At 44.3% G+C, this 26,419-nt stretch overlaps 1 protein-coding gene across 1 annotated transcript in view; it reads left to right on the plus strand.

Moving 5' to 3' along the window:
• The first annotated feature begins 203 nt into the window (after positions 1–203).
• LOC135549617 (inactive phospholipase C-like protein 2) overlaps positions 204–26,419 on the plus strand; it is a 52,801-nt gene continuing 26,585 nt past the window's right edge. Inside the window, 1 exon segment of the mRNA XM_064979740.1 lies at positions 204–832. Within this exon segment, the coding sequence (XP_064835812.1) occupies positions 635–832 (198 nt within the window). The 5' untranslated portion in view covers positions 204–634.

A 26,419-nucleotide genomic window follows, 5' to 3' on the forward strand; every position in this document is an offset into this window, starting at 1 on the left:
CAGTTTTATCTAGAAGGGATACAGCTCTTGTCAAACTTGACTTTTCGTAGCAGGTTTAGGAGAACTTACGCAGCAGGTTAGGATAATTAGGTTAAGGTTGGCTAAAATGCACAAAAAAATAGTTTTGACGTCAATTTGACAAAATCTGTATCCCATCTAGACATGACCCCTGAAGCCAGTTGCTTTCACTTCCCTGTTATGAAGATGACTAGAGCGCCGTCAGGAGTGGTTACAACTGCGCAGGGCACTTGAGGTGTGCCATCCGGTTCATTGTAACATAAATCTCTTTTTGAATTTCCATTCTGGTGAGTCGCCGGCAGAAGGTGATGCTGCAGATTATTTGTTATCATTGGCATTTCCATTCGCGTGTAAAGCAATGTCTACCGACGGAGAATCAAGATTTGTAGAGGATATCTTTTGGGTAGTCTACTTTGCAAGATAACACGGGCTGTGTGGCTGTCTGTTAAAGCCTTGTCGCTTTGGCGTGCTGAAGCATCGTGGATCGTATTATTGTCAGTTATTTCACGTAGCGAGGCGATCACCAATCAAGACCTACACACAGCTACCGTGAACGAAAATCCACATTTATAGCGGATTTAAAGACAGTTAGGGTGCGCGCCCACCTGTTGCTGGGATGAAACCCTCGCCAGGCAATGGGGTGAGCCTCGAGACGCATCGAGAGGAATTGCTGTCCAACGGAGGCTGCGGGGTGTCAGACACCGTGACTGCTGTCCAACCTGAAACTGGTCCCGGATCCCCAATGACTGACAAACCGAGAGCGGGAGAAACTACAGATGCCAAAGGAATCCCTAGGCGGAGTAGTATTATCAAGGTAAAGGTTGGAGGGCATTAAATACCATTTCTCCCTGTGTCCTATCTGTTTCCTCTCCTTTCTCCCTGTCTCCTCTCCTTCTCCCAGTCTCCTCTCCTTCTCCCAGTCCCCTCTCCTTCTCCCAGTCTCTTCTCCTTCTCCCAGTCTCTTTTCCTTCTCCCAGTCTCTTTTCCTTCTCCCAGTCTCTTTTCCTTCTCCCAGTCTCTTTTCCTTCTCCCAGTCTCCTCTCCTTCTCCCAGTCTCTTTTCCTTCTCCCAGTCTCCTCTCCTTCTCCCAGTCTCCCCCCCCCCCTTAAATGATTTAGATGCACTATTGTAAAGTGGCTGTTCCACTGGATGTCAGAAGGTGAATTCACCAATTTGTAAGTCGCTCTGGATAAGAGCGTCTGCTAAATGACTTAAATGTAAATGTCTCCTCTCCTTCTCCCAGTCTCCTCTCCTTCTCCCAGTCTCCTCTCCTTCTCCCTGTTGCCTCTTCTTCTCCTAGTCCCTCTCTTTAGACCACACTGATTGGCAAGACCTGGACAGGTGATCGCTTTCACCTATCCTGTCTTTCCAGATCAGTGCAGATAAAAGGAAGGATACAAGGAGACTATTGAGATGCACCCCAGATCCTTATTTGGCAGTGTTTTTAATGCCTATCTCTAGGCCTATTACTAAGCTAGCTTTGCATTGTCTTCATCTTCAAGACAGACAGAAAGACAGACTTATTTGTAGATCTTTGGACTGGGCTGGATGGAATGACCCATCTGACCCAGCTCCTCCCTCTTTATTCTTCTACTTTAGACAGACTTCATCCCTGTTTTAAACTTTGAAATAAATCCTTTATCTTCACATCCCGAAGGTAATCTGACAACTGGTGAGACGGACTCAAGTATGTGATGAAATCATTGCTTGATCTGTGATCACAGCAAGACTTATGTTTCTTTATGGGACTTTAATGTAATTCATAAACTTTGGGCTTGTCCAAACAGTTCATCTTGTGTTGTAGGTTTTGCTGAATGTTTTATTAGGCCTTATATTGATCTCTTACGTTGCCAGTTTTGTATGATACTGCTCCCTACAGAGGAATGACTTGTCGTCAATGTTGGCTCTGTGCCGGTATGATTCGCTCCCAGCGCTTGGCAGGGCAGGAGGTTGGCCAATTTCCTCACATTTGATGTTGCAATGTTGCTTTGAGTCACGAACAGTTAGAGATACTGATGATTCTCTCTCGCGCGCCATCTCTCTCTCTCTCGCCCTCTCTCTCTCTCTCCTCTAACTTTCTCTCTCGTGTTTTGTTGCCGTCACCTCTCTCTCTCTCTCGCGCGCGCCATCTGTCTCTCTCTTGCCCTGTCTCTCTCTCTCCTCTAACTTTCTCTCTCGTGTTTTGTTGCCGTCACCTCTCTCTCTCTCGCCCTCTCTCTCTCTCTCTCTCCTATAACTCTATCTCTCGTGTTTTGTTGCCGTCACCTCTCTCTCTCGCGCCATCTCTCTCTCTCTCGCGCCATCTGTCTCTCTCTCTCGCCCTGTCTCTCTCTCTCCTCTAACTTTCTCTCTCGTGTTTTGTTGCCGTCACCTCTCACTCTTTCTCACCCTCTCTCTCTCTCGCCCTCTCTCTCTCTCGCCCTCTCTCTCTCTCGCCCTCTCTCTCTCTCCTCTAACTCTATCTCTCGTGTTTTGTTGCCGTCACCTCTCTCTCTCTCTCTCTCTCTCGCCATCTCTCTCTCTCTCTCGCCATCTCTCTCTCTCTCGCGCCATCTGTCTCTCTCTCTCGCCCTGTCTCTCTCTCTCCTCTAACTTTCTCTCTCATGTTTTGTCGCTGTCACTCTCTTTCAACTGTAACTTCCTTCCTCACTCCTTTTTTCACTTTCTCTTTCTATTCTTGACTTTATTTGTTTCTGCGTTGCCAGTAAAGGATTGTCAGAAACACAAATGTGTTTACCTTTCTGTCATGCTTCAGAAAAGTTGTGTGGCGCCTAAAATAACCATCTCTGTCCCACGCTGGGCTGAAAGTGGCGTTAAATGACTTCTCTGCAAGGGCGTTGCTGCTCGACGTATGCGGCAGAGTGTGGAGCCACAGCGCTGCAATCTGCTGTTGCTGCATTTGTTTGATGTGGTGGTGATAGCTACAGCACACGTCTAACTTGCAACACAAACTGTGTATCTTCAAAGGGCAGCAGAGAACGACATGGCATGGGACAACTGAACACAAAGATACATGCATACGAAGTCGGAAGTTTACATACACCTTAGCCAAATACATTTAAACTCAGTTTTTCACAATTCCTGACACTTAATCCTCGTAAAAAATTCCCTGTCTTAGGTCAGTTTGGATCACCACTTTATTTTAAGAATGTGAAATGTCAGAATAATAATAGAGAGGATTATTTATTTCAGGTTTTATTCATTTCATCCCATTCCCAGTGGGTCAGAAGTTTACATACACTCAATTAATATTTGGTAATTGTTTAATTTTGGTCTAACATTTCAGGTAGTCTTCCACAAGCTTCCCACAATAAGTTGGGTGAATTTTGGCCCAGTCCTCCTGACAGAGCTGATGTAACTGAGTCAGGTTTATAGGCCTCCTTGCTCGCACACGCTTTTTCAGTTCTGCCCATGTAACAGTATAACTTTAGACCGTCCCCTCGCCCATACCCGGGCACAAACCAGGGACCCTCTGCACACATCAACAACAGTCACCCACGAAGCATCGTTACCCATCGCTCCACAAAAGCCACGGCCCTTGCAGAGCAAGGGGAACCACTACTTCAAGGTCTCAGAGCAAGTGACGTCACCGATTGAAACACTATTTAGCGTGCACCACCGCTAACTAGCTAGCAGTTTCACATCCGTTACACTCACCCCCCTTTTGACCTCCTCCTTTTCCGCAGCAACCAGTGACCCGGGTCAACAGCATCAATGTAACAGTATAACTTTAGACCGTCCCCTCGCCTATACCCGGGCGCGAACCAGGGACCCTCTGCACACATCAACAACTGACACCCACGAAGCCGTGGCCCTTGCAGAGCAAGGGGAACCACTACTTCAAGGTCGCAGAGCAAGTGACATCACCGATTGAAACGCTATTTAGCGCGCACCACCGCTAACTAGCTAGCAGTTTCACATCCGTTACACCCACACATTTTCTATAGGATTGAAGTCAGGGCTTTGTGATGGCCACTCCAATACCTTGACTTTGTTGTCCTTAAGCCATTTTGCCACAACTTTGGAAGTATGCTTGGGGTCATTGTCCATTTGGAAGAACCTTTTGCGACCAAGCTTTAACTTCCTGATTGATGTCTTGAGATGTTGCTTCAATATATCCACATAATTTTCCTTTCGCATGATGCCACCAATTTTGTGAAGTGCACCAGTCCCTCCTGCAGCAAAGCACCCCCACAACATAATGCTGCCACCCCCGTGCTTCACGGTGAGATGGTGTTCTTCGGCTTGCAAGCATCCCCCTTTTCTTCCAAACATAACGATGGCCATTATGGCCAAACAGTTCTATTTTTGTTTCATTAGACCAGAGGACATTTCTCCAAAAAGTATGATCTTTGTCCCCATGTACAGTTGCAAACTGTAGTCTGGCTTTTTTAATGGCGGTTTTTGAGCAGTGGCTTCTTCCTTGCTGAGCGGCCTTTCAGGTTATGTTGATATAGGACTCATTTTACTGTGGATATAGATACTTTGTACCCGTTTCTTCCAGCGTCTTCACAAGGTCCTTTGCTGTTGTTCTGGGATTGACTTGCACTTTTTGCCACAAAGTACGTTCATCTCTGAGACAGAATCTGTCTCCTTCCTGAGCGGTATGACGGCTGCGTGGTCCCATGGTGTTTATACTTGCATACTATTGTTTGTACAGATGAACGTGGTACCTTCAGGCATTTGGAAATTGCTCCCAAGGATGAACCAGACTTGTGGAGGGCTACAAGATCTTGGCTGATTTCATTTGATTTTCCCATGATGTCAAGCAAAGAGGCACTGAGTTTGAAGGTAGGCCTTGAAATACATCCACAGGTACACCTCCAATTGACTCAAATGATGTCAATTAGCCTATCAGAAGCATCTAAAGCCATGACATAATTTTCTGGAATTTTCCAAGCTGTTTAAAGGCACAGTCAACTTAGTGTATGTAAACCACTGTAATTGTGATACAGTGAAATAATCTGTAAACAATTGTTGGAAAAATGACTTGTGTCATGCACAAAGTAGATGTCCTAACTGACTTGCCAAAACTATAGTTTGTTAACAAGAAATTTGTGGAGTGGTTAAAAAACGAGTTTTAAGGACTCCAACCTAAGTGTATGCAAACTTCCGACTTTCAACTGTACATACATACATACATACATACATGCATTCATACATACATACATGCATTCATACATACATACATACATACATACATACATACATACATACATACATACATACATACATACATACATACATACATACATACATACATACATACATACATACATACTGGCGCTTTTATCCAAAGTCACTTTGGAAAAAAATTAAACTTACAGTAGTGCATGCATACATTTTTATATGGGTGTCTCCAGTGGGAATCAAACCCACATCCTGCCTTTGCAAGTTCCATGCTCTACCAACTAAAGTGAGCCATGTAGCCTACACACTGATGTGTAACACATTTAAGTTTGCCACAATGGTTCATCTCAAGAATTAAAATCAAATACAATTTTATTTGTCACGTGCAGAATACAACAGGTGTGGACTTTACTGTGAAATGCTTACTTACGAGCCCTTTCCCAACAACACAGATTTAAAATGTTTTTTAGTTTTTTAAAGGAAATAGTAACACAATACAATAAAGAGACTATATACAAGGATTACCAGTACCGAGTTAATGTGCATGGGTACGAAGTAATATGAGTCAATGTGCATGGGTACGAGGTAATATGAGTCAATGTGCATGGGTACGAGGTAATATGAGTCAATGTGCATGGGCACGAGGTAATATGAGTCAATGTGCATGGGCACGAGGTAATATGAGTCCATGTGCATGGGTACGAGGTAATATCAGTCCATGTGCATGGGTACGAGGTAATATCAGTCAATGTGCATGGGTACGAGGTAATATGAGTCAATGTGCATGGGTACGAGGTAATATGAGTCAATGTGCATGGGTACGAGGTAATATGAGTCAATGTGCATGGGTACGAGGTAATATGAGTCAATGTGCATGGGTACAAGGTAATATGAGTCAATGTGCATGGGTACGAGGTAATATCAGTCAATGTGCATGGGTACGAGGTAATATCAGTCAATGTGCATGGGTACGAGGTAATATCAGTCAATGTGCATGGGTACGAGGTAATATGAGTCAATGTGCATGGGTACGAGGTAATATGAGTCAATGTGCATGGGTACGAGGTAATATCAGTCAATGTGCATGGGTACGAGGTCATATCAGTCAATGTGCATGGGTACGAGGTCATATGTACATGTAGGTAAGGGTGAAAATGACAACCAGGATAAATAATACACATAGTAGCAGCAGCGTGTGTGAAAGTGTGAGTGGGTGTGTGAGCATATGTAGTTTGTGTTGGAGTGTCTGTGTAGTATGTGTGACTGTGTGGGTAGAGCCACCAGCTCTCACAGTCTCACGTCACAATTAGATGTTCATCCATGCTTCTCAAACATCACTTTTCAAAGTGTTTGGTTACCTCTCTTTATCGTTCAAAGGTTAAGATTAAGCATTAGCTCTGAATAGTTAAGGTTTGAGATTGGCACAAAACAAAAATATCAAAAACAACTTTCTATCGCAGGATTCGAACATGCAGCATTTGGAACCAGAGGCAGACGTTTACACCCCTCCGCCATCCCCGTCCACAAAGCCTCAAGGTCACAGCGCTCACTGTTGCCCCTAGCGGCCGGTTTCCACTTCATCGCCCGACATCCTCAGACATGGATGGATGTCGAATACTGACTTGTGTCATGGGTGACCTGCCTGAGTAGAGTCCAGTGATTGTGTGAGTAGAGTCCAGTGAGTGTGTGAGTAGAGTGCAGTGAGTGTGTGGGTAGAGTCCAGTGAGTGTGTGGGTAGAGTCCAGTGAGTGTGTGGGTAGAGTCCAGTGAGTGTGTGGGTAGAGTCCAGTGATTGTGTGGGTAGAGTCCAGTGAGTGTGTGGGTAGAGTCCAGTGAGTGTGTGGGTAGAGTCCAGTGAGTGTGTGGGTAGAGTCCAGTGAGTGTGTGGGTAGAGTCCAGTGAGTGTGTGGGTAGAGTCCAGTGAGTGTGTGGGTAGAGTCCAGTGAGTGTGTGGGTAGAGTCCAGTGAGTGTGTGGGTAGAGTCCAGTGAGTGTGTGGGTAGAGTCCAGTGAGTGTGTGGGTAGAGTCCAGTGAGTGTGTGGGTAGAGTCCAGTGAGTGTGTGGGTAGGGCCGGTGTAAGAGAGTCAGTGCAAATAAAAAGGGGGTCAATGTAAATAGTTCAGGTAGCCATTTGTATTAACTGTTCAGCAGTCTTATGGCTTGGGGGGTAGAAGCTGTTCAGGAGCCTTTTGGTCCCAGACTTGGTGCTCTGTTCAGAAGCCTTTTGGTCCCAGACTTGGTGCTCTGTTCAGAAGCCTTTAGGTCCCAGACTTGGTGCTCTGTTCAGGGTCCTGTTGGTCCCAGACATGGTGCTCTGTTCAGAAGCCTTTTGGTCCCAGACTTGGTGCTCTGTTCAGAAGCCTTTAGGTCCCAGACTTGGTGCTCTGTTCAGAAGCCTTTAGGTCCCAGACTTGGTGCTCTGTTCAGGAGCCTTTTGGTCCCAGACTTGGTGCTCTGTTCAGAAGCCTTTTGGTCCCAGACTTGGTGCTCGTTTCAGGAGCCTTTTGGTCCCAGACTTGGTGCTCTGTTCAGAAGCCTTTTGGTCCCAGACTTGGTGCTCTGTTCAGAAGCCTTTTGGTCCCAGACTTGGTGCTCTGTTCAGAAGCCTTTTGGTCCCAGACTTGGTGCTCTGTTCAGAAGCCTTTTGGTCCCAGACTTGGTGCTCTGTTCAGAAGCCTTTTGGTCCCAGACTTGGTGCTCTGTTCAGAAGCCTTTTGGTCCCAGACTTGGTGCTCTGTTCAGAAGCCTTTTGGTCCCAGACTTGGTGCTCTGTTCAGAAGCCTTTTGGTCCCAGACTTGGTGCTCTGTTCAGAAGCCTTTTGGTCCCAGACTTGGTGCTCTGTTCAGAAGCCTTTTGGTCCCAGACTTGGTGCTCTGTTCAGAAGCCTTTTGGTCCCAGACTTGGTGCTCTGTTCAGAAGCCTTTTGGTCCCAGACTTGGTGCTCTGTTCAGAAGCCTTTTGGTCCCAGACTTGGTGCTCTGTTCAGAAGCCTTTTGGTCCCAGACTTGGTGCTCTGTTCAGGGTCCTGTTGGTCCCAGACTTGGTGCTCTGTTCAGAAGCCTTTTGGTCCCAGACTTGGTGCTCTGTTCAGAAGCCTTTTGGTCCCAGACTTGGTGCTCTGTTCAGGAGCCTTTAGGTCCCAGACTGGTGCTCTGTTCAGGGTCCTGTTGGTTTCAGACTTGGTGCTTCAGACTTGGGGGGCTGGAGTCTTCGACAATTTTCTGGGCCTTCCTCTGACAGCCTGGTATAGAGGTCCTGGATGGCAGGGAGCTCAGCCCCAGTGATGTACTGGGTCATACACACTACACTATGTTGTGCTTTAGGATCGGATGTCAAGCAGTTGCCATACCAAGTGGGAATGTAGCCAGTCAATACCAAGTGGGAATGTAGCCAGTCAATACCAAGTGGGAATGTAACCAGTCAATACCAAGTGGGAATGTAGCCAGTCAATACCAAGTGGGGATGTAGCCAGTCAAGATGCTGTCAATGGTGCAGCTGTAGAATTTGAGGATCTGAGGACCCATGCCAAACCTTTTCAACCTCCTGAGGGGGAACAGGTGTTGTCGTGCCATCCTCATGACTGTGTTGGTGTGTTTGGATCATGATCCTCGGGATGAGATCAATCCCTATGTGGTACAGTATGTAGGAAAACTGGAGATATGACATTATTGACCTTTTGAACATAATTCCGAGCATTTGGCTGTGTGTGTGTGTTTAGATAGGGGCATGTAGGGGAGAGTTGAACTGTCTGTCTCATATGCCTTGAGATCACCTCTCCTATTTTCTGTCTTTCCTCCTTATTGCTCTTCTTCTCTTCCTCTTCCCTCCTATGCTCCTTTACCCCCTCTTCCTCTCTCCATCCTTGGCCTGGGCTGGATCCCACATGGTGCCCCATTGGTTGGTTAACTTCTTTGGGACAGAGGCCTGTTTAATCCTCTCTTCTTGTCTGGTGTACGTGCAGGCTGAGTAGGTATGTAAGGGTGCTCTGGGTAGTGCCTTGTCTCTGAGTGGTAACCTGTCTCTGAATGGTAACCTGTCTCTGAATGGTAACCTGTCTCTGAGTGGTAACCTGTCTCTGAGGGGTAACCTGTCTCTGAGGGGTAACCTGTCTCTGAGTGGTAACCTGTCTCTGAATGGTAACCTGTCTCTGAGTGGTAACCTGTCTCTGAGGGGTAACCTGTCTCTGAGGGGTAACCTGTCTCTGATTGGTAACCTGTCTCTGAGGGGTAACCTGTCTCTGAGGGGTAACCTGTCTCTGAGTGGTAACCTGTCTCTGAGTGGTAACCTGTCTCTGAGGGGTAACCTGTCTCTGAGGGGTAACCTGTCTCTGAGGGGTAACCTGTCTCTGAGGGGTAACCTGTCTCTGAGGGGTAACCTGTCTCTGAGTTGTAACCTGTCTCTGATTGGTAACCTGTCTCTGAGGGGTATCCTGTCTCTGAGGGGTATCCTGTCTCTGAGGGGTAACCTGTCTCTGAGGGGTAACCTGTCTCTGAGGGGTACCCTGTCTCTGAGTGGTAACCTGTCTCTGAGTGGTAACCTGTCTCTGATTGGTAACCTGTCTCTGAGGGGTAACCTGTCTCTGAGGGGTAACCTGTCTCTGAGGGGTAACCTGTCTCTGAGGGGTAACCTGTCTCTGAGGGGTATCCTGTCTCTGAGGGGTAACCTGTCTCTGAGGGGTACCCTGTCTCTGAGGGGTACCCTGTCTCTGAGTGGTAACCTGTCTCTGATTGGTAACCTGTCTCTGAGGGGTAACCTGTCTCTGAGGGGTAACCTGTCTCTGAGGGGTAACCTGTCTCTGATGGGTAACCTGTCTCTGAGGGGTAACCTGTCTCTGAGTGGTAACCTGTCTCTGAGTTGTAACCTGTCTCTGAGGGGTATCCTGTCTCTGAGGGGTAACCTGTCTCTGAGTGGTAACCTGTCTCTGAGTTGTAACCTGTCTCTGAGGGGTATCCTGTCTCTGAGGGGTATCCTGTCTCTGAGTGGTAACCTGTCTCTGAGTGGTAACCTGTCTCTGATTGGTAACCTGTCTCTGAGGGGTAACCTGTCTCTGAGGGGTAACCTGTCTCTGAGGGGTAACCTGTCTCTGAGGGGTAACCTGTCTCTGAGGGGTAACCTGTCTCTGAGGGGTAACCTGTCTCTGAGGGGTATCCTGTCTCTGAGGGGTAACCTGTCTCTGAGGGGTAACCTGTCTCTGAGTTGTAACCTGTCTCTGAGGGGTAACCTGTCTCTGAGGGGTAACCTGTCTCTGAGGGGTAACCTGTCTCTGAGGGGTAACCTGTCTCTGAGTTGTAACCTGTCTCTGAGGGGTAACCTGTCTCTGAGTTGTAACCTGTCTCTGAGTGGTAACCTGTGTCTGAGGGGTATCCTGTCTCTGAGGGGTAACCTGTCTCTGAGTGGTAACCTGTCTCTGAGGGGTATCCTGTCTCTGAGGGGTAACCTGTCTCTGATGGGTATCCTGTCTCTGAGGGGTAACCTGTCTCTGAGTGGTAACCTGTCTCTGAGGGGTATCCTGTCTCTGAGGGGTAACCTGTCTCTGATGGGTAACCTGTCTCTGAGGGGTAACCTGTCTCTGAGGGGTAACCTGTCTCTGAGGGGTAACCTGTCTCTGATGGGTAACCTGTCTCTGAGGGGTAACCTGTCTCTGAGTTGTAACCTGTCTCTGAGGGGTATCCTGTCTCTGAGGGGTAACCTGTCTCTGATGGGTAACCTGTCTCTGATGGGTAACCTGTCTCTGAGGGGTAACCTGTCTCTGAGGGGTAACCTGTCTCTGAGTTGTAACCTGTCTCTGAGTGGTAACCTGTCTCTGAGGGGTAACCTGTCTCTGAGGGGTAACCTGTCTCTGAGGGGTAACCTGTCTCTGATTGGTAACCTGTCTCTGAGGGGTAACCTGTCTCTGAGGGGTAACCTGTCTCTGAGGGGTAACCTGTCTCTGAGTGGTAACCTGTCTCTGAGGGGTAACCTGTCTCTGAGGGGTAACCTGTCTCTGAGGGGTAACCTGTCTCTGATTGGTAACCTGTCTCTGAGGGGTAACCTGTCTCTGAGGGGTAACCTGTCTCTGAGGGGTAACCTGTCTCTGATTGGTAACCTGTCTCTGAGGGGTAACCTGTCTCTGAGGGGTAACCTGTCTCTGAGGGGTAACCTGTCTCTGAGGGGTAACCTGTCTCTGAGGGGTAACCTGTCTCTGATTGGTAACCTGTCTCTGAGGGGTAACCTGTCTCTGAGGGGTAACCTGTCTCTGAGGGGTAACCTGTCTCTGAGGGGTAACCTGTCTCTGAGGGGTAACCTGTCTCTGAGGGGTAACCTGTCTCTGAGGGGTAACCTGTCTCTGAGTGGTAACCTGTCTCTGAGGGGTAACCTGTCTCTGAGTGGTAACCTGTCTCTGAGGGGTAACCTGTCTCTGAGGGGTAACCTGTCTCTGAGGGGTAACCTGTCTCTGAGGGGTAACCTGTCTCTGAGGGGTAACCTGTCTCTGAGGGGTAACCTGTCTCTGAGGGGTAACCTGTCTCTGAGGGGTAACCTGTCTCTGAGTTGTAACCTGTCTCTGAGGGGTAACCTGTCTCTGAGGGGTAACCTGTCTCTGAGGGGTAACCTGTCTCTGAGTGGTAACCTGTCTCTGAGGGGTAACCTGTCTCTGAGTGGTAACCTGTCTCTGAGTGGTAACCTGTCTCTGAGGGGTAACCTGTCTCTGAGGGGTAACCTGTCTCTGAGTGGTAACCTGTCTCTGAGTGGTAACCTGTCTCTGAGGGGTAACCTGTCTCTGAGGGGTAACCTGTCTCTGAGTGGTAACCTGTCTCTGAGTGGTAACCTGTCTCTGAGGGGTAACCTGTCTCTGAGGGGTAACCTGTCTCTGAGGGGTAACCTGTCTCTGAGTTGTAACCTGTCTCTGAGGGGTAACCTGTCTCTGAGTGGTAACCTGTCTCTGAGTGGTAACCTGTCTCTGAGGGGTAACCTGTCTCTGAGGGGTAACCTGTCTCTGAGTTGTAACCTGTCTCTGAGGGGTATCCTGTCTCTGAGGGGTAACCTGTCTCTGAGGGGTAACCTGTCTCTGAGTGGTAACCTGTCTCTGAGGGGTAACCTGTCTCTGAGGGGTAACCTGTCTCTGAGGGGTATCCTGTCTCTGAGGGGTAACCTGTCTCTGAGGGGTAACCTGTCTCTGAGGGGTAACCTGTCTCTGAGGGGTAACCTGTCTCTGTCTAGTATCCTGTCTCTGCGTATGAAGGGGCAGCGGGGGTGGTTAGTTGTAGTGAGTTTGTTTGGAACTTGAGTGGTATATTTTCAACTGTTTGGATGACAAATCTGGTCTGTGTTTGTAGTATTGTATGAGTATTAATGATTGCCCAGTGTGTGTGTGTGTGTGTGCGTGCGTGTGTTCTGACTGTGAGAACAGTGTTTGCCTGGGGGGTTGGCAGACAGCTGGGGAAGGATATGGTTTGAATTGTAGCTCCTCCAACCTGCTACTTTGGTTAACATTGATTAACGTTTTTGGCCCACTTTAGCATGCTCTGGCCTACTTTAGATCACTTCCCATTGCTTCAGGCTGTTTTAGAACAAGTAACCACAGCAAACCAACAACTTTAAATATTTTTCCTTCAGTGGTTGTGATGGAACAAATGATGTTTTCTGAATCACACACTAATCCTGTTTTCCTCACATACATGCAGTGCCTTCAGAAAGTATTCACCCCCCCCTTTCCCACATTTTGTTGTGTTTTGTCCGAATTTAAAATTGATTCAATTGAAATGTGTCACTGACCTACACACAATACCCCATAATGTCAAAGTGGAATTATGTTTTTAAAAATGTTTACGAATTAAAATGAAATGCTGAAATGTCTTGAGTCAATAAGTTTTAAACCCCTTTTATAATGTCAAGCCTCAATAAGTTCAGGAGTAAACATGTGCTTAACAAGTCACATAAGTTGCATGGACTCACTCTGTGTGCAATAATAGTGTTTAACATGATTTTTGAATGACTACCTCATCTCTGTACCTCACACATACGAGTATCTGTAAGGCCCCTCAGTTGAGCAGTGAATTCAACCACAAAGACCAGGGAGGTTTTTCCAATGCCTTGCAAAGAAGAGTACCTATTGGTAGATGGGTCAAAAAAACAGACATCGAATATCCCTTTGAGCATAGTGAAGTTAATTACACTTTGGATGGTGTATCAGTACATCCATCTAGAGGCAGAAGAAACGTACACCTGTTTAGGCGAGCGGCTGGCCAGCGGAGTAGAACACTAACAATTTAAGGAGAGCCGAACACTCTAGGAGCTCAGATGCAATAATTTAATAATCAACGTTTCGATAGACAAGCTGTCTTCATCAGGGTATAATGACAAACACTGCCTGTCACTAGTATATATAGTGTCAAAGGACACACACAGGTGTCTGTAATCATGGCCAGGTGTGGCATGATATCATTGCTTAATCTTCAGATATCAAAATAACATGCAAAAAACATGGATTGCATACGATCATAGATACAATGTGACTACATACAGTAGTACCTAATGGTGCTACGATGCTCCGAGATTCGTACTTTTATTTTGCGCTTTGCTTTACCCACAAACATTTTACTACAAGGACAAGTTATAAGATTAATAACTGCCTTAGTGGAGCCCATGATAACACCTTTAATTGGGATCGGTTTCCCTGTTTTGTGGTGTTTGAAGGATCTACATTTATATGTGCCATTGCATTGAGAACAGCCATTACACTTGTAGTTACACTTGTCATTATACCCTGATGAAGACAGCTTGTCTGTTGAAGCGTTGGTTATTCAATTTTTGCATCTAAGCTCCTAGAGTGTGCTGCTCTCTTCAAGTATCAATACACCCAGTCACTACAAAGATACAGGCGTCTTTCCTAACTCAGTTGCCGGAGAGGAAGGAACTGCTCAAAGGATTTCACCATGAAGCCAATGATGACTTTAAAACAGTTAGAGTTTAATGGCTATGATAGGAGAAAACTGAGGATGGATCAACAACATTGTAGTTACTCCACAATACTAACCCAAATGACAGAGTGAAAAGAAGGAAGCCTGTACAGAATAAACAATTTCCCGAAACATGCATCCTGTTTTCAATAAGGCACTAAAGTAAAACTGCAACAAATTTGGCAAAGAAATTAATTTGCATTATGTTTGGGGCAAATCCAACACAACACATCACTGAGTACCATCCTTAATATTTTCAAGCATGGTGCTGGCTGCATCATATTACGGGTATGCTTGTCATCAGCAAGGACTAGAATTTGTTTTAAGATAAAAAAGAAACGGAATAGAGCTAATCACAGGAAAAATCCAAGAGTTAAACCTTGTTCAGTCTGCTTTCCAAAAGACACTGGGAGACAAATTCACCTTTCAGCAGTACAATAACCTAAAACTCAAGGCTAAATATACACTGGAGTTGCTTACCATGATGACATTGTATGTTCCTGAGTGGCCTAGTTACAGTTTTGACTTAAATTGTCTTGAAAATGCATGGCAAGACTTGAGAATGGCTGTCTAGCAATGATCAACAACCAACTTGACAGAGCTTGAAGAACTTGAAAAATGAAAATATTTTACAATCCAGGTGTACAAAGCTCTTTGAGATACAGCTGTAATTGCTGCCAATGGTGATTCTAACATGAATTGACTCAGGGGTTCTTCCCACACATTTTCCATAGGATTGAGGTCAGGGCTTTGTGGTCAGGGCTTTGTGGTGGCCACTCCAATACCTTGACTTTGTTGTCCTTAAGCCATTTTGCCACAACTTTGGAAGTATGCTTGGAGTCATTTTCCATTTGGAAGACCCATTTGCGACCAAGCTTTAACTTCCTGACTGATGTTTTAAGATGTTGCCTCAATATATGCACAATTTTCCTTCCTCATGAGCAATCTATTTTGTGAAGTGCATCAGTCCCTCCTGCAGCAAAGCACCCCCACAACATGATGCTGCCACCCCCGTGCTTCACGGTTGGGATGTGTTCTTCGGCCTGCATGCATCCCCCTTTTTCCTCCAAACATAACGTTGGTTATTATGACCAAACAGTTCTATTTTTGTTTCATCAGACCAGAGGACATTTCTCCAAAAAGAAGGATCTTTGTCCCCATGTGCAGTTGCAAACCATAGTCTGGCTTTTTTAATGGCGGTTTTGGAGCAGTGGCTTCTTCCTTGCTGAGCGGCCTTTCAGGTTATGTTGATATAGGACTCATTTTACAGTGGATATAGATACTTTTGTACCGGATTCCACCAGCATCTTCACAAGGTCCTTTGCTGTTGTTCTGGCATTGATTTGCACTTTTCTCACCAAAGTACATTCATCTCTAGGAGACATCATTCGTCTCCTTCCTGAGCGGTATGACTGCTGCGTGGTCCCATGGTGTTGAAACTTGCGTACTATTGTTTGTACAGATGAACGTGGTACCTGAACCAGACTTGTGGAGGTCTACAATTTTTTTCTGATGTCTTGGCTGATTTCTTTTGATTTTCCCATGATGTCAAGCAAAGAGGCACTGAGTTTGAAGGTAGGCCTTGAAATACATCCACAGGTACACCTCCAATTGACTCAAGTTATGTCAATTAGCCTGTCAGAAGCTTCTAAAGCCATGACATCATTTTCTGGAATTTTCCAAGCTGTTTAAATGCACAGTCAACTTAGTGTATGTTAACTTCTGACCCACTGGAATTGTGATACAGTGAATTATAATTGAAATAATCTGTTTGTAAACAATTGTTGGAAAAATTACTTGTGTCATGCACAAAGTGATGTCCTAAACGACTTGCCAAAATGAATGTTTGTTAACAAGAAATTTGTGGAGTGGTTGAAAAACGAGTTAATGACTCCAACCCAGGTGTACTGTATGTAAACTTCCGTCTTCAACTGTGTGTGTGTGTGTGTGTGTGTGTGTGTGTGTGTGTGTGATAACAATCACCAGACTCATCACCGCCTAACTCACCAAGGCTTCACTAAGGCGTCCTACATTTTAAACAAATACCCTGCTCATGCCCAAACAGCCAAACAAATATTTACAATGTGCTTGATAGCTCAAACTCCACTACCCTCCAGCCTCTGGTGGTTCAGTAGGTTTGGGGTTGAACTGAGGGCCTACAGGACAGCTGAGGGCTGCTGTCACGTTTTAAGCAGAAACTGTGGTTAACTCGCTGTCTGAATTACCTTCATCATGTCCGCCTTTTACCTGAGAATCATCCTAAAACATGCATCTCATCTGGAACATCAAAGATTTGTACAGAAGGAGAGACACTTCTGGTAAGCTCTTAGTTGGTGGTTTTGACTTGAGGAGAGATACTTCTGGTAAGCACTTAGTTGGTGGTTTTGACTTGAGGAGAGATACTTCTGGTAAGCACTTAGTTGGTGGTTTTGACTTGAGGAGAGATACTTCTGGTAAGCACTTAGTTGGTGGTTTTGACTTGAGGAGAGATACTTCTGGTATGCACTTAGTTGGTGGTTTTGACTTGAGGAGAGATACTTCTGGTAAGCACTTAGTTGGTGGTTTTGACTTGAGGAGAGATACTTCTGGTATGCACTTAGTTGGTGGTTTTGACTTGAGGAGAGATACTTCTGGTATGCACTTAGTTGGTGGTTTTGACTTGAGGAGAGATACTTCTGGTAAGCACTTAGTTGGTGGTTTTGACTTGAGGAGAGATACTTCTGGTATGCACTTATTTGGTGGTTTTGACTTGAGGAGTTATACTTCTGGCAAGCTCTTAGTTGGTGGTTTTGACTTGAGGAGAGATACTTCTGGTAAGCTCTTAGTTGGTGGTTTTGACTTGAGGAGAGATACTTCTGGTAAGCACTTAGTTGGTGGTTTTGACTTGACTGAGTCAATCTGCTGGTTATGGATTGGTGTGGGTGTTGTGAAGTAAATGGTGTGTTGAATCATGTTGTTGCTGAGGGAATGACACAACCACTTCACACTTCCTGTTTCTCCTCCCCTTTGTAACAGTGACTTCCTTTCCCATACTGTATCATGTACGTACCTACGCACGCATGCGCACACAAAATGCATGAATGTCATACACACACACACACAGTTGAGGAAGTGGGACAAAATGATCATAGTTAGGCCTACACTTTTTGAATTCTAAGACTCCCTGTCCAGAACATTTATTAGATTTTTTTGTGTGATGGGTTTGGTTGTGTGTGTGTTTTTGTTTTTAGCACAGAGATCTCAGATAGCCATGTGTTTACGCCTGCTGGTACCTACTGTGTGTCTCTTGATCGTCTCTTAATTAGTAGTCTGCCCACTAATGACCTACACTACATCCTAATTATTTTTAAATACTTAAAAAAATGTTCTAAACAATATAGAAAGACAACTTAACATCCCACAAACCATAGCTCCACTAAACTAGACATGATGTTGGCTGGGACTGCCCAACCTTCAGCATACAGAGAAAAAAAGATGGATAAAAACAAAAACAACAACTCAGACATACATTCATTTCAACAAACATTAATGACATCATAATTGCTCAGACCCACATGCTCCCACTGTATTCATACCCATCCGTCTCACAACAACATCCCTTGTCATTTCACATTTTTGGGATATCTTCAGCGCTTGTAACACTTTATGCCATAATGGCTTCAAATTGCATCGTTTTGTTTCTCTCTGTAGCCCACATTTCGTCAATATTTAAATAATGAATTTGATTAATCCTCTGTTTTAACGATGGAGGATCATTTGATTTCCAGTTAAGTAAAGTTTTTTCAAAATAATTGATGAGAAAAGTATGGTCCAACCCATTGGGTATCTCACCGCACCCTCATATACCGTGTCTTCAAATATGTCGATAGATAGATTACAAGTAAACTTACATTGTAAAACTTCTGACAGCCAACTTTCTAACTCCGCCCATAACTTTTGTACTTTATGCCACTCCCAAAAAACATTAATTATTGAGTAATTTGTAGATTTACACTTAAGACATGACTCTGCCGTTGTGCTGTCGATTTTGTACATTTTGTTTCTTGAATAATCCACTCTGTACATTAGTTTATACTGGATTAAGCATACATTTTCTTTCACTGTCATTTATTTCGTTATGTTCCAACACTCCCTCCATCTTGTTCCATTATATCAATTATTTTTAGGTCTTGGTTCCAATAGTTTAGTTTATATTTTTTTCTAAGAGATTGTCAGTTGGATATGCTCTCTGCAAGGTTTTATATATCTTAACTATGATATGAATTTCATTTTCTGACTAAAATATAATTACTTCAACATTGCTTTGATGTCCAAAATATTTAAAATAAAAATGTTGTGATATACAACTATTAAGTTGCATGTATTTAAAAATGTCACATTGGTCAGTCCAAAATTGCTTTTTAATTCTGTCATGGAAATAATTGTATTTCCTGTTACCAAGTCATTTATTTTATACCTTTTAGTTTCCCATGTGGGTGAATTTATTTGTGAATTCTGAAAAGCTATCCAAGGATTGCTCAATAGGGGTGTGTTTTTAGGAGTGATATTGGTTCTTGTAGAATCAGTTTAATCTTCCATGTTGTTCTAGTGTTCTAACTGGGAAGTTGTTCATGTTCTTAGCTCCATCCTTTGAAAACAAACACGGGAAAAATAATCTGGGATTGATTATGCGCATCTTCAATATGTACCCATTGTTCCAGTTTAGTGCATTTAACTCTACATCATCTCAAGTCTCGTTGGGTGGCTAATTGATACAGTTCCACATCTGGAAGGTTAAAACCACCCTCAGACTCAGGAAGATGTAAAACCTTCCTATTTTATTCTATGAGTTTTATTTGCCCATATGAAGTCTGTTATGACCGAGGATACTTATGGGAGCCATGCCATTTTGAAGAGGTTTATTCAACCTGTAAAATTGATGGGAGAATTGTTCCATTTCATTCTATCTTTATATATTTGTTTCTTTGTCACTTATTTAAGCATCCTAATTATTTAATATTTTTTGTTGTCCACTTAAAGGATAATTCCTATTGCCATTATTTAATTGTAATTTTTTCATATCCTGAGATTTGACAGTATTCTGAAAACATTCTAATTCTGCTGACTGGAGTGTTCTGTAATGAGGCTCATTCTGGGTGGGTGTTGATTACACACCTGTGTTCGGAGACCATGATTTGAACACCATGTTTGCATCTGAAGTTGCTAAGTGACAGCATAGATAGACTAGAGACTACCTGCTACAAGGCACCTATCTGTACAACGCGCACACACCCTCACACATTTTCACACACAGCTTTATCTTCTGGAATTAGGTCAGTGGTTAGAGAATGGTTGATTAAAGGGTCTGTGATTTAGGAATGTGGTCTGTCTGTGTTCCAAAGCTTTCAGTATTAATGCATTCCAGGAAAGGCTTGGATTTATTTAGCACACACAGTATTCTCTGTTCCGACCTTCATCCCCCCCACGTCTATCTCTCTCCTCGCTCTCTTTCGGCATACCTCTATCTATCATAGATGAACCTTTCATTTTTAGCTATATCCCCTGTTTATTCCTCATGCTTCCCCCTCAGAACCTCAACCTCTCCCTGCTTCTCAAGACCTATCTGCCATTTCCTTCTCTTGTTCTCCATCTTTCTCTCCCTCCATCTGTTCACTCACCCATATAATCCAGTAAAATTGATCTCTCCTGTCTGCTCAGGCCACACTTGAGCGTCTAAAACTAGATATAATTTGTAGAAATGATGATGGACCTACATGTATATATTCTGGGAAGGCTTTCCAATAGATGTTGGAACATTGCTGCAGGGACTTCCATTCAGCCACAAGCATTAGTGAGGTCAGGCACTGATGTTGGGTGATTAGGCCTGGATCGCAGTCAGTGTTCCAATTCATCCCAAGTTCTTCCACAACGATCTCGACAAACCATTTCTGTATGGACTTACTTACTCACTTACTGACTTTATTGTCCCCATGGGGAAATTTTGTTGCAGTGTCATGTACACATTTAAAGTGGCGTTTAAATACAAAAGAAGATTGACAACACAATTTTCATAACAGTTACGCACCAATAAAAATAATAATAGTAAGAAATAAGAAATATATTTTTTTTTTTTAAAGAAAAGACTAGCCTGCTGGCCTTACGGGGTCAATGGGAACATTCGCCCAAGCTATTTAGGAGGGATATCACACCTGGCACAAATGATTGTCTCGTTCTGTTTTTCCTGCTGAGGGGTGCCCTATACCTGCGCCCAGAGGGGAGTAATTCAAAGTCCAGGTACAGGGGTGGCTTGGGTCTAAAATGACCTCGCTTTGTGCACGGGGGAATTGTTATGCTGAAACAGGAAAGGGCCTTCCCCAAACTGTTTCCACAAAGTTGGAAGCACAGAATCTCCTACAATGCTAGTGTAATGCTGTAGTGTTAAGATTTCCACTCACTGGAACTAAGGGGCCTAGCCCAAACCATGAAAAACAGCCACAGACCATTATTCCTCCTCCACCAACCTTTACCTACCTTAATGTATAGTGCCAACTGTAGTGTTCTCCTGCCATCTGCTAAGCCCAGATTTGTCTGTTGGACTGCCAGATGGTGAAGCGTGATTCATCACTCCAGAGAACGCGTTTTCATTGCTCCAGAGTCCAATGGCGGCAAGCTTTACACATCTCCAGCCGATGCATAGCATGGTGATCTTAGGCTTGTTTACGGCTGCTCAGCCATGGAAACCCATTTCCATGGCCAAGTAGCCGTTCTTGTGCTCACTTTGTTTCCAGGGGAAGTTTGAAACATGGTAGTGAGTGTTGCCACCAAGGTCAGAGGACTTTTATGAGCTTCAGCACTCAGCGGTCCTGTTCTGTGTGCTTGTGTGGCCTACCACTTCGCGGCAGAGCCGTTGTTGCTCCGAGACGTTTACACTTTACAATAACAGCACTTACAGTTGACAGGGACAGCTCTAGAAGGGCAGGAATTTGATGAACAGACTTGTTAGAAAGGTGGCATCTTATGAATGCCACGTTGAAAGTCACTGAGCTCATAAGTAAGGCCAGTCTACTGTCAATGTTTGTCTATGGAGATTTCTTGGCTGCGTGCTTGATTTTATACACCTGTCAGCAACGGGTGTGGCTGAAACATACTTTTGCATATATAGTGTAGATACATACATACATTTGTGATAAAAAAAAACATTCGCAAGGCTTCCCAACAACTTAATTTCAGAGAACACAACTCTGTGGTTTCAATGCGTCTACAATCTTGTTTGTCCCCTATGGGCCTTGGTCAAAAGTAGTGCACTACGTAGGGAAATAGGGTGCATTTGGATGCAGCTTTGTCTCATGTCTAGGAGCTTGGCTCTTCAGTTCAGTTCTTCCTGTGATGCCCCAGACCACCACAGGAAGTTGCTTTGTGACTGACCACTGCTTCCTGTTTTGAAGGCTTCAGAGTGGCGATGGGAGGTTTTCACCATGTCTTGGATTTATGAGAAACACTGGCGACAAGGAGAGAACTGTTGAGAACAGAGATTTTGTTTCTTTCTTTCTCGCTCTTTCTCCCGCCGATGCATAAACACACACACACACACACACACACACACACACACACACACACACACACACAGACTGAGTGTGGTTAAGGTAGCGTGGCTAATTCTATCATTCAAGTAGAGGTTACAGATTGTTAAAGGTTACATGACTCTTTGGCAAACATTTTAGAAGACAGTGTACACTGTGTGTGTGTTTGTTTGTTTTTCTCAACATGCTTGTCTTTATAAGCCTGCATACAGGTGCACATTGGTCACTTGTGTACAACTGAATGAGTGTGTTTGTGTGCCCAGGTACTCTCTTTTGATGTGCGAGGTGTGTGTGTGTATTGATACGTGCACTGAGGTTGTGTGTAGACATATGACAAATGAAGTGGCTCTAATTGAATAGGTCACATGGCATTTGCTCCTCCAGATCAACACTGTGAGACGATATCCTCATAGAACTACATATCATTCTCTAGAAACTTGTTACTGGTCTTGTCCCAAAACCCACACTTGCCTCCTAAATAGTATGCAAAAACAAGAGTTCGACCGATTATGATTTTTCAAGGCGATACCCATTTTTGGAGGACCAAAAAAAGCCGATACCGAATAATCAGCCGGTTAAAAAAAAAATATATATATATTATATTTGTAATAATGACAATTACAACAATACTGAATGAACACATTTTTAAAACTTAATATAATACATAAAATCTATTTTGTCTCAAATAATGAAACATGCTCAATATGGTTTAAATAATGCAAAAAACACAGTGTTGGAGAAGAAAGTAAAAGTGCAATGTGTGCCATGTAAGAAAGCTAACGTTGAAGTTCCTTGCTCAGAACATATGAAAGCTGGTGGTTCAATATTCCAAGTTAAGAGGTTTTCGGTTGTAGTTATTATAGGAATTATGACCCATCGACTAATTCTCTCTATACCATTTGTATTTCATATACCTTTGACTATTGGATGTTCTAATAGCCACTTTAGTACTGCCAGCCTAATCTCAGTAGTTGATAGGCTTGACGACATAAACAGCGCTGGGAAGCAAGCATTGCTAACACGGACCCCAAACCACTGCGCTCGTGCGCCATCGTGCATAAATGTATTTTGTCCCCCTACACCAAACATGATCACGACACGCAGGTTAAAATATCAAAACAAACTCTAAACCAATAACATTAATTTGGAGCCAGATTAAAAAGCATTAAACATTTATGGCAATTTAGCTAGTTAGCTTGCACTTGCTAGCTAATTTGTCCTATTTAGCTAGCTTGCTGTTGCTAGCTAATTTGTCCTGGGATATAATCATTAGGTTGTTATTTTACCTGAAATGCACAAGGTCCTCTATTCCGATAATTATTCCACACACCACCGAATCCACCAAATCGTTTTTAGTCATCTCTCCTCCTTATATGGTGAATGGCATTTAAACTTTCGTAGTTTTACCATGACAACCGGCAACACTTTTCGTCTTTCAATCACCCACGTGGGTATAACCAATGAGGAGATGGCACGTGGGTACCTGCTTCTATAAACCAATGAGGAGATGGGAGAGACTGGACTTGCAGCGCGATCTGTGTCAGAAATTGAAAGGACTTCTATTTTATCTCTTGGCGACGCAGACGCTTGTTGACGCTCGCGAGCTGTGTGGGTTCAATAATTGAATGACATAGATTTCTAAATGTATTTTGCAACGCGTGCGCTGCAGTCAGGGTATTACGAGCCTGCTGCCGCCTACCACCGCTCAGTCAGGCTGCTCTATCAAATCAAAGACTTAATTATAATAAACACAGAAATACAAGCCGTTGTTTATATATTCTTGTTACATTGCACAACCTTCAATGTTATGTCATAATTATGTAAAATTTTGGCAAATTAGTTCGCAGCGAGCCAGGTGGCCCAAACTGTTGCATATACTCTGACTCTGCTTGCAATGAACGCAAGAGAAGGGAAACATCTTCCCTAGTTAATATTGCCTGCTAACATGAATTTCTTTTAACTAAATATGCAGGTTTAAAAAATATATACTTGTGTGTATTGATTTTAAGAAAGGCGTTGATGTTTATGGTTAGGTACAGTCGTGGAATGATTGTGCTTTGTTCGCGAATGCGCTAGTTAAATTATCACCCATTTTGCGTAGTAGGCTGTGATTCGATGATAAATTAACAGGCACCACATTGATTATATGCAACACAGGACAAGCTAGTTAACCCAGTAATATCATCAACCATGTGTAGTTTAACTAGTGATTATGTGAAGATTGATAGTTTTTTATAAAGGTAAGTTTAATGCTAGCTAGCAACTTGGTCAGCCTGCCACGCAGTCTCCTCATGGATTGCAAAGTAATCGGCATCCAAAAATGCTGATTACCGATTGTTATGAAAACTTGAAATCGGCCCTAATTAATCGGCCATTCCGCTGCACCTCTAGCAAAAACATGTAGGTTTATATTATGTGCAATTTCAATAATCTAGTGTGCTTTAAATGCCAGGATGTCATACTCAGTTTGGCTTTTCATCTAGTAGAATTCACTGCACACTTTTGAGGAAGAGAATCCTCTTTTCACACAGGCATGTTCGACAACAGCTGATAATCAGAATAGGGGACGTGTTCCACGACATCAACAAACGGCTGGGAACAAGCTGGATTGCACACATGATGACACATTCTCAGGGTGGATGAGTAGTATGTTGATATTTGGACCTTATTGCATATGATCGTACTAAACAGTATGTTCTAAATAGTACGCAGTACGATTAGTACAAAGTTTGGAGTTTAAATAAGTAGTAGGCAAGCCAGATTTAGGACACGGCCATTGTCTGGCTGTGTGTGAAATGGCACCACATAGGGCTCTGGTCAAAGGTGGTGTACTATACTGTATAGGCAATAGAGTGCCATCTGGGACACCTCTGATTGGGGAAGTATCAGTAACGGATGTCTGGTGTCTAAGTTATACATGGTACAGACACAGGCCTTTAGACTGCAAGATAAACAAGTCATTGATAGCATTTCGATGGTATTTATGTCCAGTCATTATCGCTTGGTCTCAAGGCGTTTTATGTGCACCTGGGTGTGAATGGCCGGGAGAAACCACACTAGTACTGATAAAGTACTGTAGATTTAGTGCCACATTGATTTTCTTTGGCATCACTGGAGCTAGTGTCTGGCTGTCTGTCTGGCTGGCTGGCGTGTAACCAGGGTTTCTCCAAAGATATTCTCAAAGAAGCAGCAGAGAGGAAAGGGATACTCTTTTTTTATCTTCCAGGAACAAAAACAGAGTGGGAATAGAGAAGAGAGAAAAGGGAGCCATGAGTTGATGAATAAAGGAGGCATGATGATCAGACATAACTAATCCCTGTTGGGAGAACACCTGTTTGACAGAGACTGAAGGTCCCTGAAGGAACAGGGACTTAAAACCCACCACCACTGTTCTCTCTCTAGCTATCCCCCCGTTCACTCCTACTCCTCAGATAAAACACTGCTGCCCTTCGGTGTTCTCCGAACTCCTTGTCCCCACTCCGTGTGATCACACTCATGTGTACATACCAGGCACCTCTCTCTCTCTCTCTATATATATATATCTGTCTCTCTGTCTCTCTGTCTCTCTGTCTCTCTGTCTCTCTGTCTCTCTGTCTCTCTGACTCACTCACTCACTCACTCACTCACTCACTCACTCACTCACTCACTCACTCACTCACTCACTCACTCACTCACTCACTCCAGGTCACAAATCTTGCAATCTCTCTTCCTCTTTTTGCCAAACAGTCCTGCTGTTTACAGTTGAACAGTTAAAGGGCTTTTTATTGGTTATACCTGACTAGCCAACTAACCTTTGACCCTGATCAGTGTATGATGCAGTCAAACTTAACGATATGACATAGATTAAAGGACTGAAGCTTCTGAACAAGGTATCTGGGTTTCCTCTTGGACAAGAAGCTTCAGTAGAGTAAATGTACAGACCTGATCAACAAAAAGACTCAACGGAGACTGTACTTTCTCAAAAAGCTGGAATCTTGTAATGTTAGTTGTACTATAATGACTCTGTTTTACAAATCTTTCATTGAGAACATTTAAACTTTTTGTATTGTTTGTTGGTTTAGCAATTCCACTGTCAGCCAGAGAAATATGCTGCGAGGGATTATCACCACAGCAAGCAAGGTACTTGGAGTCAAACAGACTGGCCTGGATGAGATCTTTAAGGCCAGGGCCTTCCCCAAGGTACTTGGAGTCAAACAGACTGGCCTGGATGAGATCTTTAAGGCCAGGGCCCTCCCCAAGGTACTTGGAGTCAAACAGACTGGCCTGGATGAGATCTTTAAGGTCAGTGCCCTCCGCAAGGTACTTGGAGTCAAACAGACTGGCCTGGATGAGATCTTTAAGGTCAGGGCCCTCCCCAAGGTACTTGGAGTCAAACAGACAGGCCTGGATGAGATCTTTAAGGTCAGGGCCCTCCCCAAGGTACTTGGAGTCAAACAGACTGGCCTGGATGAGATCTTTAAGGCCAGGGCCCTCCCCAAGGTACTTGGAGTCAAACAGACTGGCCTGGATGAGATCTTTAAGGTCAGGGCCCTCCCCAAGGTACTTGGAGTCAAACAGACAGGCCTGGATGAGATCTTTAAGGTCAGGGCCCTCCCCAAGGTACTTGGAGTCAAACAGACTGGCCTGGATGAGATCTTTAAGGCCAGGGCCCTCCCCAAGGTACTTGGAGTCAAACAGACTGGCCTGGATGAGATCTTTAAGGTCAGGGCCTTCCCCAAGGTACTTGGAGTCAAACAGACAGGCCTGGATGAGATCTTTAAGGCCAGGGCCCTCCC

This window comes from Oncorhynchus masou, chromosome 12 (assembly GCF_036934945.1).
Source record: "Oncorhynchus masou masou isolate Uvic2021 chromosome 12, UVic_Omas_1.1, whole genome shotgun sequence".
NCBI classification, from domain to species: Eukaryota; Metazoa; Chordata; class Actinopteri; order Salmoniformes; family Salmonidae; genus Oncorhynchus; species Oncorhynchus masou.